This window comes from Gopherus evgoodei, chromosome 7, assembly GCF_007399415.2.
Source record: "Gopherus evgoodei ecotype Sinaloan lineage chromosome 7, rGopEvg1_v1.p, whole genome shotgun sequence".
In the NCBI taxonomy this organism is placed as follows: domain Eukaryota; kingdom Metazoa; phylum Chordata; order Testudines; family Testudinidae; genus Gopherus; species Gopherus evgoodei.
The window spans coordinates 75,959,151-75,980,122 of record NC_044328.1 but is presented as its reverse complement, the minus strand read 5'-3'; the positions used below and the strand labels follow the sequence as shown (position 1 = coordinate 75,980,122).

Sequence of the window (20,972 nt, the reverse complement as noted above, 5' to 3'; positions counted from 1 at the left end):
CTCGTCGGATGCTCCCACCAGGGTCGCCCTACCCTTCATTAGGACGATCCAGGCCAACGCCAACACAATCTGGCAGTCACCGGCCTCCATCCCCCCTACGGCGAGAGGTGTCGAGAGGAAGTACATGGCCCCCTCCAAAGGCTACGAGTACCTCCATGTCCACCCGACACCGGGTTCCCTGGTGGTGCAATCGGTGAATGACAGGGAGCGTCATGGACAGGAAGCTCCAGCCCCCAAATCCAGGGAGGCCAGGCGTATAGACCTCCTTGGACGCAAAGTCTACTCGGCTGGGGCCCTGCAGCTCAGGGGTTCGAACCAACAAGCCCTGCGCAGTAGGTACGCGTTCAACTCATGGGTGGCAGCGGACAAATTTAAAGAGCTGCTGCCACAAGACGCCCGCCAGGAATTTGCGGCCATTCTAGACGAGGGCAAGAAGGTTGCACAAACATCGTTGCAAGCTTCGTTGGACGCTGCAGACTCGGCTGCCCGCACCCTCGCCTCGGGGGTAACGATGCGCCGTATCTCCTGGCTGCAGGTCTCTGGCCTTCCACCGGAGCTCCAACATACCATCCAGGACCTCCCCTTTGAAGGCCAGGGCCTGTTTTCGGAAAAGACAGACCCAAGACTTAAGAGTCTCAAGGACAATCGGGTCATTATGCGCTCCCTAGGGATGCACATGCCGGGAACGCAACGCAGACCCTTCCGGCCACAGCAGCAACAGCAGCGCAGGCCATACCCCCAGTTCCGCCAACGGCAGGACCTCAATAGGCGCCGTGGCAGGAATGGAAGGCGTAGGTATTCGGGGAACCAAGGGGGGCAGAATCAAAGCTCCTCTAAGCCCCCGCCTGGACCCAAGCCTTCATTTTGAAGGTGCGCCCGAGGGTGCAGTAACAGTTTCCCCCACAGATCCTTCTCCCCCGTTTTCCAACCGCCTTTCGTTTTTCCTTCCGGCGTGGACCCAAATGACATCAGACCGCTGGGTCTTGCGTACGGTGCAGACGGGATACCGCCTGCAATTTACATCGTTTCCTCCTTCCCGCCCCCCTTCCTCGTCCCTCTTCAGGGACCCCTCTCACGAGCAATTCCTTCGACAGGTACGGACGCTCCTCGACAAAGGAGCTATAGAGGTGGTTCCGGAAAACGAGAGAGGCAAGGGGTTTTATTCCCGCTACTTTCTGATCCCTAAGGCCAAGGGAGGCCTCAGGCCTATCCTCGACCTGCGAGAGCTCAACAAATACCTGGTGAAGTTGAAGTTCCGCATGGTATCCCTGGGGACCATTATCCCATCCCTGGATCCGGGAGACTGGTACGCCGCCCTCGACATGCAGGACGCTTATTTTCACATTGCCATTTGGCCACACCACAGACAGTTCCTTTGTTTTGTGGTGGGCCCCCTTCACTACCAATTTGCAGTCCTCCCATTTGGCCTTTCCACGGCCCCGAGGGTCTTTACAAAATGCATGGCAGTCGTTGTGGCACATCTTCGGCGCAGTCGTATCCACGTGTTCCCTTACCTAGACGATTGGTTAATTCGGGGCACGTCGGAACTGCAGGTTTGCAGCCACGTCCGTGTGATCACCGGCCTGTTTGCTACCTTGGGCCTCATGATCAACATGGACAAGTCCACCCTGATCCCCACGCAGAGGGTGGAGTTCATCGGGGCCGTCCTGGACGCCACCGTCGCCAGGGCTCTTCTGCCGTTGCCGAGGTTCCAGGCATTGTCGGCGATCGTTCATTGATTGCGGGCAGCCCCCTTAACATCCATACGGACATGTCTAACCCTGTTAGGCCATATGGCAGCATGCACGTTTGTGACCGGTTATGCTCGGCTCCGCATGAGGCCCCTCCAGTTGTGGCTCATCAAACATTACCGGCCGGCAAGGCAGCTGCTGGACATGCTGATCACAATCCCCCAGGGGGTGTTAGATTCTCTCGACTGGTGGCTGAACCAGTCGGTAGTATGTGCGGGGCTCCCCTTCCACCCGCCTCAGCCCTCGGTGTCCCTGACAACGGATGCCTCAGATCTTGGCTGGGGGGCCCACCTGGGAACCCTGAGAACACAGGGCCTGTGGTCCCTGCAGGAGGTGAGGTTGCACATCAACATGTGGGAGTTGAGAGCGGTCCGCCTTGCTTGTCAAACATTCTGTCACCAGCTTCAAGGTCGTTGTGTCGCGGTGTTTACCGACAACACGACGACCATGTACTATATCAACAAGCAGGGCGGCACCAGATCCTCTCCCCTATGTCACGAGGCGATGCAACTCTGGGACTTTTGTGTAGCCCACTCCATTCACCTCACGGCTTCCTTCCTCCCCGGAGTACGGAACACGCTGGCGGATCGCCTGAGCAGATCCTTCCTATCGCACGAGTGGTCCCTTCGCCCGGACGTCGCCCTCTCCATCTTCCAGAGGTGGGGTTATCCCCGTGTGGACCTCTTCGCGTCCGGGGGGAACAAGAAGTGCCAGGCGTTTTGCTCCTTTCAGGGCAGGGAGCCTGGGTCTATAGCGGATGCCTTCCTTATTCCATGGACGACCCACTTGTACTACGCGTTTCCCCCTTTCCCTCTGGTCCACAGGGTCCTTCTGAAGGTGCGCAGGGACAGGGCTCGCGTGATCATGGTAGCCCCGGCGTGGCCCAGGCAACATTGGTACCCCATGCTGCTGGACCTGGCCATAGCCAACCCAATTCCCCTGCCCCTTCACCCGGACCTGATTACCCAGGAGAACGGGTCTCTCTGTCACCCGGACCTGCAGTCGCTGCACCTAGCGGCGTGGTTCCTGCGTGGCTGACCGGTTCTGAACTGCGCTACTCCACACCGGTACGGGAGGTGCTTTTGGGCAGCAGGAAGCCTTCCACGAGAGCGACATACTCGGCCAAGTGGAAGCGGTTCTCCTGTTGGTGCGTGGAGAAAGGTCTCCGCCCTATGGAAGTTTCGGTGGCCAATATCTTAGACTATGTTTGGTCCCTCAAACAAAAGGGTCTGGCGATAGCTTCCAGGTGGACCCGCAACGACGATATCTCCACCTTTCACCCGGGTGGGGATGGCCGCTCCGTTTTTTCTCACCCGACGGTGTCTAGATTCCTTAAGGGGCTGGAACGTTTATACCCTAACGTCCGACTCCCTGCTCCAACATGGGATCTTAACCTGGTGTTGTCTCGGCTCATGGGGCCCCCCTTCGAGCCGTTAGCTACTTGCTCCCTACTTTATCTCTCTTGGAAGACTGCCTTTTTAGTTGCTATCACCTCAGCTAGGCGGGTGTCGGAACTCCGGGCTCTTGTGGTAGACCCCCCGTATACAGTCTTCCACAAAGATAAGGTACAGCTGAGACCACACCCTGCCTTTCTCCCCAAGGTAGTCTCGACCTTCCACATCAACCAAGAGATATTCCTCCCGGTTTTTTTCCTGAAACCTCACTCTTCAGGCAGGGAGCAGCAGCTCCACTCGCTTGATGTCCGTAGGGCTCTCGCGTTCTATGTGGAGAGGACCAAACCGTTCCGCAAATCCCCCCAACTTTTCGTGGCAGTAGCGGACCGCATGAAGGGGCTTCCTATCTCCTCACAGAGGTTATCCTCATGGGTTACTTCCTGTATCAGGACCTGCTATGAGCTGGCCCATGTTCCTACGGGCCGTGTGACTGCGCACTCTACCAGGGCGCAGGCGTCGTCGCTGGCTTTCCTCGCCCGTGTGCCCATCCAGGAAATCTGGCGGGCAGCGACCTGGTCATCGGTCCACACCTTTGCTTCCCACTACGCCCTGGTCCAGCAGTCAAGAGAGGACGCGGCCTTCGGATCTGCAGTGCTCCATGCCGCAACTTCTCACTCCGACCCCACCGCCTAGGTATGGCTTGGGATTCACCTAACTGGAATGGATGTGAGCAATCACTCGAAGAAGAAAAGACGGTTACTCACCTTTGTAACTGTTGTTCTTCGAGATGTGTTGCTCACATCCATTCCACACCCGCCCTCCTTCCCCACTGTCGGAGTAGCCGGCAAGAAGGAACTGAGGAGCGGGTGGGCCGGCAGGGGTATATATGGAGCGCCATGGCGGCGCCACTCCAGGGGGCGACCTGCCGGCCCACTGGAGTTGCTAGGGTAAAAAGTTTCCGACGAACGTGCACGCGCGGCGCGCACACCTAACTGGAATGGATGTGAGCAACACATCTCGAAGAACAACAGTTACAAAGGTGAGTAACCGTCTTTTCTGTGCTCTGGCAGTGCCTAGAAGCCACAACCAAGACTGAAACCCTGTTGTGCCTAGGTGCTGTAGCTACACTAAGTGAGAAACTTGCCCCGCCTCCCCCCCCCCCCAACTGAGACTAAAGAGTGTGGGAGAAGCTAGCAGTATGGACAGGACTTCGAAAAGATTAGCTCTCCTGGGTCATGTTGCTATGCCATTCTGAGAGAAAGAAAGGAGATCTATCTTCATTTTTGTTATGTGCCCTCAAGTCTGGTGGTGGGGAGGTCCCTAGGTATGAGTCTGTCACATGACTGCTAGGTATCATGCTTTGTCAGCAACAGCATCCCTGTTGATCACAATTTGGAGGCAGGTGTTGCAGCAGCATAGTCTGAAACAGCTAGGCCTCCGTGTGTAGAAAACTTTAAAAGATGACATGCCCAGGAAAAGAAAATTGGATCAGTGCCCTTTTTTGTCTTTTGATACATAAAGAAGGCCCAAATGTGTGTTTTTTCCTTAAAATAAAATACATGTTTTCTACATGTCTTATGGTTGAGATTAAGATTTTACCTACCCTGTTTTTCCTAAAAGATTCTGTGGGCAGTTGGAGAATTAGAACAATTATGACCCCACAGCTATCAATGAATGAAACCTAGTTAATTCAATGAGAAGTCTGCTGGCTCCATAAAGACTAACAGATTTATTTAGGCATAAGCTTTCATGGGTAAAAAACCCACTTTTTCAGATGCATCTATTAGTCTTTAAGGTGCCACCGGTATCCTTGTTTTTGTGAATACAGACTAACATGGCTACCCCTCTGATACTAATTAATTCAGGAGGGGAAAGTAGTTGTAGTCAGTATGTTTTAAAACTTTGTGCTCTGTGGATATGGGGAAAGTGGTGGATGTGATATACCTTGACTTGCGTATTTTTAGTACATAATCAAAATATACAGTGTAACAGACCCAGGCCACTGGGGTACAGGAGTCTGGTAGAGGGCAAATATACTGGTCACTGGATGAGTAGTTTTCTGTTCCCTGAGTCACCAGAGCAGGGGCTGCACTAGAGTAATCAGGACACCTGGGTTTAAAAAGGAGCTCACTGCAGTCAGGGAGGGGGAAGCCAGAGGAGAGGAAGTGCGTGTGAGGAGCTGGGAGCAAGAGGCACAAGCAGCTGAGACTGAGAGGCTGTGCTGCTGGAGGACTAAGGAGTACAAGCGTTATCAGACACCAGGAGGAAGGTCCTGTGGTGAGGATAAAGAAGGTGTTTGGAGGAGGCCATGGGGAAGTAGCCCAGGGAGTTGTAACTGTCATGCAGCTGTTACAAGAGGCACTATAGACAGCTGCAATCCACAGGGCCCTGGGGTGGAACCTGGAGTAGAGGGCAGGCCCGGGTCCCCCCCAAAGCTTCCCAACTCCTGATCAGACACAGGAGTTGACCCAGACTGTGGGGAAGATCACTGAGGTGAGCAAATCTGCCAAATAAGCACAGGACCCACCAAGGTAGAGGAGGAACTTTGTCACAACAGTTAGAGATTGGCCAAAGCAGAACCTTTAATCCAAACCTCTTTTGAATTTTGTGGGAGGAGGGCTTATGTTTGAATTCTGGATCTAAAATTCAAATGGGCCTATTTTCTGGTTCTCTCAGAAACAGTGGATGCCACAACCTTTTCATTAGCTAAAATAATGGAAATCTTGAAAAATCAACTAATATTGTGAGACTTCTGCTTTTTTGGTCTGAAATCTTGCAAAGATTGCTTAGTAGTTTACAGCAGTCTAATAAACAGTATTAATGCCTAGAGTGATCATCTGAACCCTAACCCAAGCCTATAACCTCTAGCAAATCTGAAGATCTGGATACTGCCTCTTCAGCCCCTTCCTAATTACCACACTGTTCATGTACTACATATTTGTACTCTAACCTCATACTTATATTTGTAACTGGACAGGATTTAATTAAAGATCTGAAGTCTGAACTAAGTGGAAACATGGAAGAACTGATATTAGCCTTGTTCATGCCACCTACCTATTATGATGCCTGGAGTTTACGTCATGCAATGAAGGTATAATTTTATCATGAATAAAACACTAAATTAGACACCTCCTATGTTACGGGACATGACAGTTTTGCAGTTTTAGTAATTCCTGACAAATCTGGCATGCGAAACCTTTTACTGGCATGTAAAACTTTAAATTAATGAAGACTTGGCACACCATTTCCCAAAGGTTGCCGACCCCATGGCTAGCACATTGTGGGCTCTACTGGAAACTAGTATCAGAACCCACATAGCCCATGAGTGAACAGTGGGTTGGCAGAAATAATTAAGTACATCATGTCTATGAATGAATGGTAAAAATGTCAATTGTGTGTACATATAAAATGTTTTTATACTGATGAGGTTTCAAAAGCTACAAATTTCTACAGAATATGGGGTACGATTCACTAAGACCTCCTTTAGAGCAGGTGTAAGACATCCTTGACTTACTCTTATTTATACTACAGCAGGGCCTACATATTCCAGTTAGATCAGACCCCATCCCCCCCCCCCCCCATTGTGATAAGCTCCCTAAAAACAACAGGAGATGGCCCCTGCCTTGAAGTGATTACAGTCTTTATTTATTTTTTTTAAAAGGCAGAAGGATTATAAGGGTAACCGTGACAGGAAGGCCTGGCGCAGCACAATTTGCTGTATGATTTTTTTTGGTATATATTAAAAAGGGGTGTATTAATGAAGCTCTCGCTTATGCCAGATATAGGAGGAGAGGCTAAATTTGGAATGAAGAACTACTTGTAAACTGAGCAGAATAGGATCCAGATACATTATTTTTCTAATAGTGCTTTGATAAATCATTACTTTGTTTCAAACTGCTATTAGAAGGGAGTTGTTAGTTCACAATATAAAATAAGGTAGTCAAATTTTAGGACAAAAGTAACAGGCTTAATCTGCAGCAAGGGAAATTTAGGTAGATATTAAGAAAAACCTTCCAACTTTTAAGGCTAGTTAAGCACTAGAATAGGCTTCTAAGGAAGGATGTGGAATCCCATCACTGGAGAGTTTTAAGAATAGATTAGACAAACAATTGTCAGGGTGGTATAGGTTTACTTGGTTCTGCCTCAGCAGAGGGGGATGGGACTAGATTACATCTCAAGGTCCCTTGCAGCCCTACATTTTTATGTTTAAGTATCTTTATTTCCTTTCTAAAATTTTCCTTTTCTCTAACTGGCTATGCCTCAGCTCATTGTTCATGCCCTCTGTTAGTAGTTTCTCAACACTCCAGTTGTTTAAAAAACAAAATAAAACCAACCCCATACCTTACATTTTAAGTAATGAGATCAGAGAGGATTTAGAATTTTCAGAAAGGAGGGACAAATGCTGCTTTTACAATTTAGATAATACTAAAACAGTTTCAAAATGTAATAAATGACTGATTGTAACAGTTGGTTTTAGAGTGTCACAGAAAATTGTAAAGAAGGGTAAGTGTGCTTTGTTGCAGCAATATTTTCTCCTTCTCTGCCTATAGGGAGCTGGCACTCAGGAGAGAGTGTTGATTGAGATTCTTTGTACAAGGACGAACCAGGAAATTCGAGACATAGTCAGGACTTACAAAACAGAATTTGGAAGAGACATTGAACAGGATATCAGAGCAGATACCTCAGGACACTTTGAACGATTACTTATATCTATGTGCCAGGTGAGCCGTAGGGCATTTTTTTGACTGGTGAATTTTTTGGTAAACCAAAGGTTAAGGACCTCTTGCTGCATACATTTCATGCATTTATTACAGAACATACTGGTGAGTGGAGTTATAGCTCCGTATCAGATGCTTACAGTAAACAAACATTGTTTTTTAAAAAAATCACCTGTTTTTATAGCTTGAAGAGTATGACTGAGAGATCATCAAAATGTGTATACCTAATCAGAGCCTGCTTCTGTAAGAAGTTATGTGGCACTGGTCTATGTCTTTATAGGAGAATGACAACATATGGTCTCATCCTGTCTACCCAGGAATCCCTACTGAGTTGAGTGATCCAGCTACAGCACTGTAGCCATCCCAAAAAACACATTTAAATCAGTTTGGCCTTGCAGTCTAGATGGGAACACACCATGGTGTAACAGTACTCCAGAACTATGCTGGAGCCCGGGGACTTTTACCATCATTCAAGAACGTGGTTCCAGGAGGGTGCAGTCCCTCTTACCGTGTAAGACCAAACCATGGTTTAACACATAGTGGGAATCAAGTGCTGAAACCTGAGTTTCAGAAACCTGTCTCCTAACACAATAGATGTCTTAATATATAGAAGACTTGCGAGAATCCATGGGCATATGCTAAGCAGGACATTCAGCTCAAAATTCACTTCCCCTCCTTTAGTTCCCCACTCGTCTTCCCCTTCTCAGATCGAACTGTTCTATGCAGATAGTGCAGCTACCCTTGAACTCAGCTGGATCATGGAGCCTGCCTATAGTATGTCATCTATGTATGGGACTGTTATACTGTCCAGTTTTTCAGTGTTGTTAGCCTCCATATCCTTTTAAAATAGATTTTAAACATGGTGAAGCACTACAAGTTATAAAATCTGGCATATATCTGACCCCCCAATTGGCTGTAAACCAGGAGCCATGTTCTGTGGTAGCCTGTATTCTGAGCAGAGCTGCATTTTGTGGGACATGAAAATGTGGGGAATGCATTCTCTCATTTAGTTGATGGAAGTGGTGTTTCCCTTGTTTCATTTGTAGTTCCATAAAGTCTTAAATACTGTGACATCTCTCCCCACCTCTTCTGACTGTAAATGCCTTTCTTTTTGAGCCTCACCATTTTACAGTTACTTAAACTTCCATGACATTTCTACTTTGAGGTTCTCTTGAGTGTATCAACCTGTGTGAGAGCTGTGGCATTAATTACCACAAATATTTTCTGGGGATTTTTATTGCCTGCCTCTGTAAAGTCAAAAAGGCAAATTCCAGAGAAGCTTGTAATGGTGAGTTTTTATTATTTTGATATATCCAACACATTCTGATAGCTAGTGGTCATCTGCACATTATATAACTTATATAGATGTTAGTTCATTTAAGGCATAAAAAAGTAGTTTGGAAATCGCATCTTCAGAAATTACCTTTTGCTGGTACCCCCACCACACTGCCTAAAATTAGATATTAATGTGTGTTCTGTTGGTGCTAAAAATCTACCTCAGATCTTTTCTCAGTCAGTCATTATGCTTCAAGAGTCAACACCATCCTGTGAAGAATGGAATCGGATCGTGCCTTTTATTGCTATTATTTCAGGCTGCGTGCATACTCAGTAAAACAATGCATTCGTTCACGTTCAGAAGGCTCTTTGCAACCAGCAGAGCTAGAAACAAAAAAATTAAGTGAAAACTTAGCCCTTGTTTTCTGTTTAATTTAAGTATCAGGAAGCCACAGGGGCTAAAAACATGAGATAATTTCAACTTACAGAGCTGTTGACCCAGATGATTTAAGGTTTTTAAGTTGTACTCTGCAGAGTAAGAGTGTCAGGCTATCTTACTATGTTCAGCTTACAAGAAATCACTGTAAATGGAAAGGCATATTTTCAAACTGCTACTTAAAAGCACAGCTGTTAAGTTGATGTGGCAGGAAACTGACAACAGACTGTGTCTGTCTGTCCATCAGAGGCAACTAGAAGGCATTTAATACCTACTTCCTTTCAGGATACAGTGAGTATACTTTGTCTTCCATTTCTAATAACTGAAGAGCCTGAAGTACTCTTGAATTCAGAATTCCAATATGCCGTAGCCTTGCTCCTTTTCAAAGAACTATTGTAGAACAGTCATGAGCTCACTGTCTGAGCGGACAGATTTGTAGCACTGTCCATGCATTACAATATGCATAGTACTTGGTACTTCTATAGGACTTTTCATCTGAGGATCTCAAAGCACTTTACAAATAATTGAGGCTCTCACCTCTGCAGCAAAGGTGAATAAAGGTAAGAATTGTTCTCCTTTTACAAAGGAGTACAAAAAAGATTCAGGGGTCACACAGCTTGTCTGTGACAGAGCTGGGTGATAGGCTTGGAGTTGACTCCTGGTCCCCTCATTTAACTGGTGGACAATCCAGTCCTGCCTCCAAAAACAAGTGAGGCTTATTGGGAAACAGCTGTCATAAGAGTCCTTTACCAATTCTAGTTTACTGTTTGAAGATGACAACCATTTGGCAAGGCTGTAAGATGTGGTAAGGAACAGAAAATGTTGTGTTACTGATGGAGCACCTAATGTCTTCACTTGCAGGGCAATCGGGATGAGAATCAATCAGTGAACTACCAAAAAGCTCAGGAAGATGCTCAGCGCCTCTACCAAGCTGGTGAAGGGAAACTTGGAACGGATGAGTCTTGCTTTAACATGATTCTGGCAACTAGAAGTTTCCCCCAGCTAAAAGCTACAGTTGAAACATATTCTAAGGTAGACATTTGTCTATTAAAGATTATGAACTAAGTTCAGCCCTGAGGTAAGAACAGGTGAAATGTCATTAACTTCAAATGAGTTTGGTCTGCATATGCCAGAACTGAATTTGGCTCCATTCTCACGTTTTAAAAAAACAAACCCTCCTAATCCCTTTAACTTTTATGTGCAGATTGCCAATCGTGATCTGTTAAGCAGCATTGGCCGGGAGTTTTCTGGAAATGTAGAAAATGGCTTGAAGACCATCGGTAAGAGACTTTTCTTTCTTTTAAAGAGGGTATTTATGACTAATTGGAGAGGTAAAGCTAGTAGGGCTGTCAATCACAGTTAATACATGCAATTAATGCAAAACAAATCAAGTAGATTTAAAAAGTCATGATTAATCACACAATAATATCAGAGGGGTAGCCGTGTTAGTCTGGATCTGTAAAAGCAGCAAAGAATCCTGTGACACCTTATAGACTGACAGACGTTTTGGAGCATGAGCTTTCGTGGGTGAATACCCACTTCATCACATGCATCTGACGAAGTGGGTATTCAGCCACGAAAGCTCATGCTCCAAAACGTCTGTCAGTCTATAAGGTGCCACAGGATTTTTTGCTGCTTTTAAAAATACTATTGTGCAATTATTATTAGTAGACAACATAAAGTGAGCAGTGTACATTTAGTATTCTGTGTTGTAATTGAAATCAATATTTGAAAATGTAAAAAAACATAAAAAATTTTTTATAATACATTTAAATTGGTATTCTATTATTTAACACTGGGATTAAAACAGCAACTAATCACAATTATGTTTTTAATCGTTTGACAGCCCTAAGAGCTAGATAAGAGACAATGGAACTTGGCAATCTGTGACTTGTCATAAGTGTTTTGAAATGACTTGAGGTATTCGCTTTCTATATTATTACCCCCAGAACTTGCCAAAATAGAAGTATTCGAAGTCCTGACTAGAAGTTGAACTTTTATTTTGATTATAATTCAAGTACAGTGAGCTCAACTTGAAACAAGCTGGCTTTCTCCAAACTAAATCCAATTAAGGCATATTTAACTCTTTTCAGTTCCCCTCATTCTGAATTAACTTTGTATCTTCATCGAACAGGTTTACTGAACATTGTACTTAATGTTAATTTGTATCACAATGCTCAGATCTACTCTAAACAATTCTTCTTAACAGAAGACTAAAGTGTTTTCAAGAGCAGGTGTCACTTTTAAATAGGTTTTAAAGTGGTAGCTTGTCATAAACAGATAGCTAAGGGTTAATGTCTCTTTCACCTATAAAGGGTTAACAAACAGTGACCTGCAAACACCTGACCAGAGGACCAATCAGGAGACAAGATACTTTCAAATCTTGTGGAGGGAAGCCTTTGTTTGTGGGTTTTGGGTTTGCCTTTGTTCTCTCTGGGTCCTGGACGGGACTAGAGATGCAACCAGGTTTCTGCCAATCTCCCTGCTACAGTCTCTTATCTATTCAGAATTGTGAGTAAGAAAAGGCGGTCATAGTCTTTTAATTTTTTTTTTCGTTTACATATGTGTACTTGCTGGAAGCAGCTTAAATTGTGTTTCTGCTGGAGAAAGTTTCTTTCTATTGTTTATAAGCTGAAAGACCCTGTAACTTTTTACCATCTAAAGTGCAGAGATAAACAGGTCTTAAAAGCAAAACTTTTAATAAGAAAGAAAAAGTAAAAGGTTTAATTTTTTTTCTCCTAGTTAAGGTTCAATGGAATTGGTGGGGAGAAGGGAAGGATAAATTTTCTCTTTGTGTTATATTCACGCAACTTGTATTGCCTCTGGGTGAGGGGGAAGGTAACACTCCTCTCCGTGTGGTGATTCAAAAAGTTGAATCAGGCGATCTCCTAGTGTTCCCAGGGCGGGAAGGAGCTGGGAGGAAGAATGGCTTATTTCCCTTTGTTGTGAGACTCAAGGAATCTGGGTCTTGGGGTCCCCTGGGAAGGTTTTGGGGGGACCAGAGGGTATCAGGCCCTAAAAATTCCTGATTGGTGGCAGCATATCAGCCCTAAGCTGGTAATTAAGCTTAGAGGAATTCATGCTAGTACCCATATTTTGGATGCTAAGGTCCAGAATTCGGAATTATATACTTGACATGGTGTGCAGCATGTGGGAAAGAGTAGAATCCAAAAGCCAGTAAAATTATTCATTTTCTTTTCTCTGTTAGCTGCTTGTAAGCAGAGAGAAGGGTTTGTTTTTTGAAACCTACAGCCAGAGAATTTTTTTTCCCTTGCTCTGTCTGGCTGTGCATAGAAATGGCCTCAGGCAAGGGCCATTAAGTTTAACAGGGGTCTTTTGTTAGACAATAGAATTCCAGCTGTGAGTCAACTACACCAGCAGAACACACATGCAAATGAAGGTTTTCCTTTTGTTCTAGTTTTATTCGGGAAGGCTTGTTAGAAAGACTCTGTTGCTTAGCAACAGAGCAGGCATCAGAGGAACAGTAATTCCGACAGTAAACCAGCAGAGGGCACCCCAACACAAGAAAACAGGAACCATGACTTCTAAGGCAAAAATGGAGGCAGAGGCACAAATCAAAGACGCAGAGCACAAGCGAGATATGGAAAAAAAATTACAAGAACTAGAAATAAAACAAAAAGAGATGGAGCTAAGGGAAAGAGAAAAAGAGGCTACCCACAGGAGAGAGTTGGAATGCCTGAGGGAAACCAACCGGCAGGCCCTGGAATTAGAAAAGGCTAAGCAACAGAACCCAGCCAATCCTAACAACCCTTCGCCAATAATGATTCCACAGCACAAGAAATTTCCCACCTACAAGGCAGGTGATGACACTGAGGCCTTCTTAGAAAATTTTGAAAGAGCCTGCCTTGGGTACAGCATCTCTGAAGACCAGTACACGGTAGAACTGAGGCCACTGCTCAGTGGACCCTTAGCAGAGGTGGCGGCTGAAATGCCTAAGGAGAAGATGAATGATCATAAACTTTTTCAAACCAAGGCCAGATACAGAATGGGGATAACACCTGAACATGCCGGTCAGCGGTTCAGAGCCCTAAAATGGAAACCAGATGTGTCATTCCCCCGACACGCCTACCACATTGCAAAGAATTATGAAGCCTGGATATCAGGAACAAAGGTTAACAATCTGGACGAGCTGCACCACCTGATACAAATGGAGCAGTTCTTAGATGGTGTTCCTGAGGAAATAGAAAGGTACATCCTAGATGGGAAGCCCAAAACGGTAATCGAGGCGTTGGAGATTGGAGACAAATGGATGGAAGTGGCAGAAAAGAAAAAACCTACTGTCAAGGGGAGTGAATACCCCAGGGGGCACCACCGACAATAAACCCTACAACTGAGGGCAGCCAAAGACCCCACCTACAACCCAAGGAAAGCCACAGACGCCCTATTCTTCCACCTCACCAGTCTCCAGTAACCCACCTCGACCCAGTGACCAGTCAGCTGGAAGATGCTTCAAGTGTAATGAACTGGGACATATAAAGGCCAGCTGCCCAAAGAACCCCAACCGAGTGCAGTTCATTACACCACCATCACACCAAAGATCCCCAGGCCCAGATGCCTCTCAAATACCCTTGGAGCAAAGGGAAATTTTGAGAGTGGGCGGAAAGAAGGTTACTGCGTGAAGAGACATGGGGGCACAAGCGTCAGCTATCCACCAATCCTTCGTTGACCCCAAATTCATCAACCCAAAGGCCCAAGTAACAATTTACCCCTTCATGTAACGAGCTGTAGACTTGCCTACAGCTGAACTGCCTGTCCAGTACAAAGGCTGGTCAGGAATGTGGACTTTTGCAGTCTATGACAATTATTCCATCCCCATGCTACTGGGGGAAGATTTGGCCAACCAGGTGAAGCGGGCCAAGAGAGTGGGAACGGTTACACGTAGCCAAACCAGGCAAGCTTCCAGACCCATTCCTGTTCCTGAGCTGTCCACAGGGGCCCCGTCTGTGTTACCAGAGACCCAGACAGAGGTAGTGGACCCGGATCCCATGCCAACAACTGAAACAGCCACAGTGACTCCAGTCCCAGACCAGGAACTGGAAAAACAGCCAGCACCAGAACTGTTGCCAGCACTGACGACAGTGCTTGCAAATCCATCTTCAACCCCAACGCCAGAGGGCGCCAGCGAGCCTGAACTGGCAGAAGCAGCAGACAACCACACCCAAGAGGCTCAGCCAGAGCCTAAAATACCCCCTGGTGCACCAGCGGAGAGCGGTTCACCAGCAACGGAAACAACCCCATCACCTACATCGCTTCCAGAGGGACCAAGCCCAAGTCCCCAGCCTCAAGGGAACAGTTCCAGACTGAGCAGGAAGCAGATGACAGCCTTCAGAAAGCTTGGGCGGCAGCACGGAGCACCCCACCGCCTCTCAGCTCTTCTAATCGATCCCGGTTTGTTGTAGAACAAGGACTTTTATGCAAGCAGACTCTGGTGGACGCCAGGAAGACTGGCATCCGCAAAAACAGTTGGTGGTTCTAACTAAGCACAGGGAAAAGCTCTTAAGCTTAGCCCATGGTCATCCCAGTGGCCATGCTGGGGTGAACAGAACCAAGGACTGGTTGGGGAAGTCCTTCCACTGGGAGGGGATGGGCAAGGACGTTGCCAAGTATGTCCAGTCTTGTGAGGTGTGCCAAAAGAGTGGGAAAACCCCAAGACCAGGTCAAGGCCCCTCTCCAGCCACTCCCCATAGTTTGTTTTTTAAAATGAAGTGTCTCCTTAAATGATTTTTGTTATTGAATTAAGGCTTCTCTAATTGTCAAAAAGGGCTGTCTTCATTGTGTAACATTTCAGCCATGATGTGGCCAACTAGCTATGGTTGGGCTACTAACCTGTGTTCGAAGCTGTGTAAAAAAGTATCCACGCTTAGTGAAGCTTAAACACGTCTTGTGGTTATGAAATTATTTTACCAGTGGACAGTAAGGCCTAAGCTGAAAGATTCAGTAACACAACAGTCAGGTTTCCAAACCTCAAAGAAATGTGATGATGCACATAAAAGAATTTAACCAACACACAAATAATTGCTGAACTGTGACCAGCATGGGTCTGGCTTGAGGAAGAATTACAAAGTAATAAGAGGAACTGTTTCCAAATACCATGTATACCATCTCCCAGGGCCAGCTTTAGAAAGTGCAGGGCCCAATTCGAACAGTTTAGACGGGGCCCCGGCAGAGATGACTATATTAAAAAAAAAAAAAAAAAAAAAAAAAGTGGGAAAAAAAAACCACATGGGGCTTGTACTCACCGGATGGCGCTCCGGGTCTTCGGCAGCGGGTCCTCCACTTGCTGCAGATCTTTGGTGGCACTGAAGGACCCGCTGCCAGGGTGCTGCCGAAGACCCAGAGCAAGTGAAGGACCCACCGCTGAAGACCCGGAGCGCTGCCAGGTGAGTAAAAATTTAAAAAGGCGCCTCTCGCCAGGGAAGAGAATCTCACTGGGTGTGGGGCCCAATTCGGGGGAATTGGTGGAATTGGCCTAAAGCTGGCCCTGCCATCTCCTATATCAACTATTTAATTCTGCCAAATACAACCATGTGAATAGTGACTGCAGTATGCATTATTTGAAATAACCCAGTAACTACACTTTCTTGTAGTGCAATGTGCTCTAAATCGCCCGGCCTTTTTTGCTGAGAGACTTTACTATTCCATGAAAGGAGCTGGCACAGATGATTCTACACTTGTCAGAATTATAGTCACTCGCAGTGAGGTAAGAATCTTCCTCCTCCTTTCCAAAAAATGAGGAGGAAGCAGTTTAAAAATTTTGGTAACTTATTTCAAAATACCTGTCTGTCAGTAACAATACAGACAATACAATATAAAAATTCCCCCAGGAGTAGAAAATTTAAAGAAACCCCTATGACAATCCAGTTCCTGTTTCTCTGCTCCATCTATACTGCCCAGCCGGGAGGCCAGACACTCACAACCCCTCCTCCCAATACCACAGAGTGCATGGGATCCAGAGGGAGAAACAACCTGATGCTGGGATATTCTTACACTCCGTTGCCTCCTTACTTCAGGGCATGCTGGAAACCCTCCAGTTCCCTCTCCCTCACCTTGTCTTCTATTTGTGAGCTGCGCTCTGCTGGGTCCAGTGACCACTACTGGCGGCCAGCAGCACTGCAGCCTATTTCTGTGAGGGAAAAGAAATTCTGTGCACACAATGTTCACTTCTGCAAAATTCTGCATCTCCTAGTACTTTTCCATTTATCATCAATTTACCACTTCTATGTAAGTTCTTCGAAGTTTGGTTGGAGGAAATGATTGAGCTTGCTCATTTGGTGGTGGCTGCCTCCTTCCTCCTAATGGTTTCAAATACAGACTGTTGTTAAGGAGCTTATCTCACTGTTTCTGAATTTTACGTGCGGAAGCAGAGGTTTCCCCACTTGTGGGGGTGGAGCTAGCACTCATGTGGGATGAGATGCTTTTTGATTCCTGTTATTTTTGTCTTTTAGAGAGGATTCTCTCTATCAGGAACCCCAGGCTGGCTGTTGAGATGTGGTGGCTTAACCCTGCATGTCTCATCCACTGATATGCAATTAGAGGGGAAAAGTAGGAGTATTTCACTGTAAGACTCTGCTGCTTCTTGCTTTTTAAAGTGACTTACCAATCTAGAAGCAGTGGGAAGGGACCCTGGTGTGCTTTTCCTGTTGAAGTGGACTGGAGAACTTGAGGGCCTTTCAGTCTGTTTGCTCCCAGAGGCCGAAGCAGCCGCCTTCACCAATTTACAGAAGTGTTGGCAATAGCAAGACTCCAAAGTGTCATCTAACCTCAGAGAGGGCCAGGAGGCTGGGTGCAGCTTTGACAGATCTTGAGTGTGTGCATCTTTTTCCTTTCTCCATGCATTGTCTGGGCTGCTATGGGGTACAGGGAATGAATGGATGTTTTGTCTGGGTTCATTGCAAGTGGACTCTTACTCCACTACTGAATTATCCCATACTGGACACAGATTGCTTGTTGAGTGTTTTATGCTTATCTCTTTCTTTTGACACAGATTGATCTTGTACAGATCAAGCAGCTGTTCACGCAGATGTACCAGAAGACTTTGGCTACAATGATATCAAGTGACACAAGTGGTGACTACAGGAAGTTGCTGCTGGCAATCGTTGGTCAATAGAAAAGATTTACATTTTAACAAAGTGAAGGACATGTAATTAGGGAGACAAATAACTAGCCTTGCATGTAACAAAGAATGATTTTCAATATTGCATAACCAAATATGCCTTCTTAATTATGAATGATTTAAGAGTTTTTATTTTGCACATATGGTTGCCTTAATTTAGAGCACATTTATACTTTACTATATAAAAATAAGATGTATCTACTGTCATTTACCTGAAGTGTCAATGTCATTTTTGACCCATTGAAAATACAGCTGAGATGCCATGTTAAATTACTTCCTTCAAACAACCATTATAGTACAAATCATTTCTCTGCAAAGATTCTGCAGCCCTTGCTCAGCTGAGTAGTTCCACTGACTTCAATGGCACTTCTTGAAAGGTCTGTAGGAATGAAACCCTTTCACTAAAATAGTCCTGGGACACTTGTCTCAACAGAATCTTTAGTACTAAATTGCTTAGCCAATTATTCAAAACAGCAACATAGCAGATCTCAACACCACTTTGACATTTTAGAGTGGTAGCTGTGTTGGTCTGTATCAGCAAAAAGGAGGAGGAGTACTTGTGGCACCTGAGAGACTAAAATTTATCTGAGGATAAGCTTTCATGGACTAAAACTCCCTTCATCAGATGCATGCAGTGGAAAATATATATACACAGAGGCCATGAAAAAAATGGGTGTTGCCATACTAACTATAACAAGAGTAATCTGTTAAGGTGAGCTATTAGCAGGAGAAAAAAAAAACTGTTGGAAGTGGGCCATCCTGATTAAACAGTTGACAAGAAGGTGTGAGTAACAGTAGGGGGAAAATTTGCATGGGGAAATAGGTTTTACTTTAAAGACTGAGTTGATGGGTCATATACATTCAAGCCTAATTTAATGGTGTACAGTTTGCAAATTAATTCCAATTCTGCAGGTTTTTGTTGGAGTATTGGAACTCTGAGGTCTGTAATCAAGTGACGAGGGAGGTTGAAGTATTTGCTGACTGGTTTTTGAATCTTATAATTCTTGACGTCTGATTTGTGTCCATTTATCCTTTCGCATAGAGACTGTCCAGTTTGGCCAATGTACATGGCAGAGAGGCATTGCTGGCCCATGATGGCATATATCACCTTGGCAGATATGCAGGTGAATGAGCCTCTGATAGGACCTAATCATATCAGCCACCCTATGATGGTGTCCCCTCAATAGATATGTGGACAGAGTTGGCAACAGGCTTTGTTGCAAGGATAGGTTCCTGGATTAGTGTTTTTGTTGGGGAGTATTTGCTTCAGGTTGTGGGCCTCCCAAGATCTGTGAGTGAGGGATTGCCCTTCAAGATAGGTTGTAGATCTCTGATGATGTGCTGGAGAGGTTTTAGTTGGGAGCTGAAGGTGACAGCTAGTGGTGGTGTTACATTTTAGGGTGACAAGGCACAGTGCATCATAACCTCACCTACGTCTATACAAATTAAAACAAGGCTAAGAAAGGTGGACTACTTCAGTTTATTTCTGTTACAGAACCAGTTTCCATGATGATATAACCTAATTGAGTCCAAGTATTAATGGTTTAAGTGTGTGCACAGCAAATATTGTAGAGTGGAAGTAATCAGAAATGAACTAATATTGCTGGCCTGCTTGAATGAGTCATGACTTGATATTGTTTGGCCTGGAATGATAAGTGCACTCTGTAACCTAATTTTATGGTGCCAAATGAAAAACAAACAGATAAAGGGACTTGACTTACTGATGGGATCTTCCCAAATGTTATTCAGATGAATGAATATTCATGTGGTAAATTACTAGACAGGCTATTTAATAAGCCATTATTGGGTAGCCTTAAACAAATGTAAAATACTGCAAGAGAATGTTTAAACCCAAAGCTGTGTATTAAAAGGCAAACTATATTTCCTTTTCCATGGCCAGAACCATGGAATGCTCAAAGTAGAAGCATTAGCAAAATGGTAAGAAGAAAATCTTAAGTTCTTAGTAACATGTTAAGTGATTTAACTTGACTGTTCCCCTTTAAAGTGTGCAGACACCAACTAGTGAAAAAGCATTCGCATGTGTCACTTTTTGGGAAACCTAGAGTTGGTCTATACTACAGCCATCCTCCCACTGATATAAGCTGTACGTCTCCCGTGGTGGTGTAGTTGGGGACAAGGCAGTATTTGTGTAGACACTGTTCCTTACATCTGCTGTCTTGTCAATTTCATGTTTCCTGCCATGCAATTGTCAAGAACGCTTCACCCCCTCCCCCACCTCCAAGGTTGGGGTGAGAAGCCTGAGGGACCTCGTACTTGCCAGGAACTGGGTAGCCTTGACAATTTAATAGCTTGGGGAACAGGCATGAGAAGCCCAGGCTCTCAGCTCCCCACACTGCCTCTCTTAGGTCAGTGAAAGTGTTCCTGGTAAGGATGACTCCGTGAAATTGACAGGTCCCTATTTACACATTTATGATACTGGTGCAAATTTTGCTCTGTCCCAGTGTCACATATCAGAGACTATATAGCCCATGAATTATGTCTGATAACACTTACCTTTGTTTGTCACTTGGTCTTCTGTGTTCAGATTGTTCATCACTATTTCCAGTTACTCTGCATCTAAAATAAAGTAAAACAAAAATAGGTTTACAGTTCAGAATATACTACATAGTCTTTTTTAGTAGATTTTCTCATTTAACCTTCAACCCAAACAAGATTCAACCATATCATATTATCAGCTATTGACTCTCAGATAAGCCACCTTACTTGACATCACAAATGGTCATTCACAACCATTGAGCAAATACAAAAAGGCATCAATAATGAACAGCTTTTTAAAAAAAAAAACTTGAGTGAACCCTAATATTGACCTTCCTTGTAGGTTTGTACAAATCATCATTGGATGTCAAATATAATGTCGAGAAAAATTCTGAAGTCTTTTATTTGCAAGAACTCACTAAATGAAAATTAGCAAAATAAATGGAAGCCGAAATTCAAGATGACAATTTAGGCTTCAATTATATTGCTTTAAAGCCAAACTAAGTGACCATTTACACTATACCCATTTTTCTGCCAATTTAAAATGATTTAGAAAAATACTGTTCAAAATAATAAAACAAAAACACGATGTTAGAAGCAGCACCCCATGCACAAAATTTATTGTGTGCTACTGTTTATAAAATACTTGAATAGTTCAGAACATGCATAAAATGTTCAACTTAGACAGGGGTTTCTACAGATTGTACTTTATGGCAAACAGAAAGGGAGATGAACTCTAGTGACTTAAGTTTCAAGTTGTGTTCCAGG

The 20,972-nt window shown here is 45.0% G+C and overlaps 2 protein-coding genes across 10 annotated transcripts in view; one reads left to right on the top strand and one right to left on the bottom strand.

The window, feature by feature from the left end:
* ANXA7 (annexin A7) overlaps positions 1–17,916 on the top strand; it is a 54,797-nt gene extending 36,881 nt beyond the window's left edge. The window contains exons 8-13 of the mRNA XM_030569471.1: positions 6,123–6,236; positions 7,696–7,866; positions 10,436–10,606; positions 10,779–10,854; positions 16,183–16,295; positions 17,580–17,916. Of these exons, the coding sequence (XP_030425331.1) occupies positions 6,123–6,236; positions 7,696–7,866; positions 10,436–10,606; positions 10,779–10,854; positions 16,183–16,295; positions 17,580–17,702 (768 nt within the window). The 3' untranslated portion in view covers positions 17,703–17,916. The remainder of the gene's footprint in view (positions 1–6,122; positions 6,237–7,695; positions 7,867–10,435; positions 10,607–10,778; positions 10,855–16,182; positions 16,296–17,579) is intronic.
* The window catches only part of PPP3CB (protein phosphatase 3 catalytic subunit beta), a 107,639-nt gene that overhangs the window by 7,424 nt on the left and 79,243 nt on the right, over positions 1–20,972 (bottom strand). For 2 of the 9 annotated variants that reach the window (XR_004001250.1, XR_004001256.1), the window contains 2 exons: positions 20,223–20,285; positions 9,144–9,522 (listed from right to left, as the gene is read on the bottom strand). Coding sequence is in view for 1 of the 9 variants with exons in the window: in XM_030569470.1 (XP_030425330.1) it covers positions 20,275–20,285 (11 nt within the window). In the remaining 8 variants the exon portion in view is untranslated. Of the gene's footprint in view, positions 1–9,143; positions 9,523–16,301; positions 17,443–18,010; positions 18,088–19,018; positions 20,286–20,972 lie in introns of those variants that run through there. The other 7 variants (XR_004001252.1, XR_004001259.1, XR_004001253.1 and 4 more) reach the window with 5 other exon arrangements.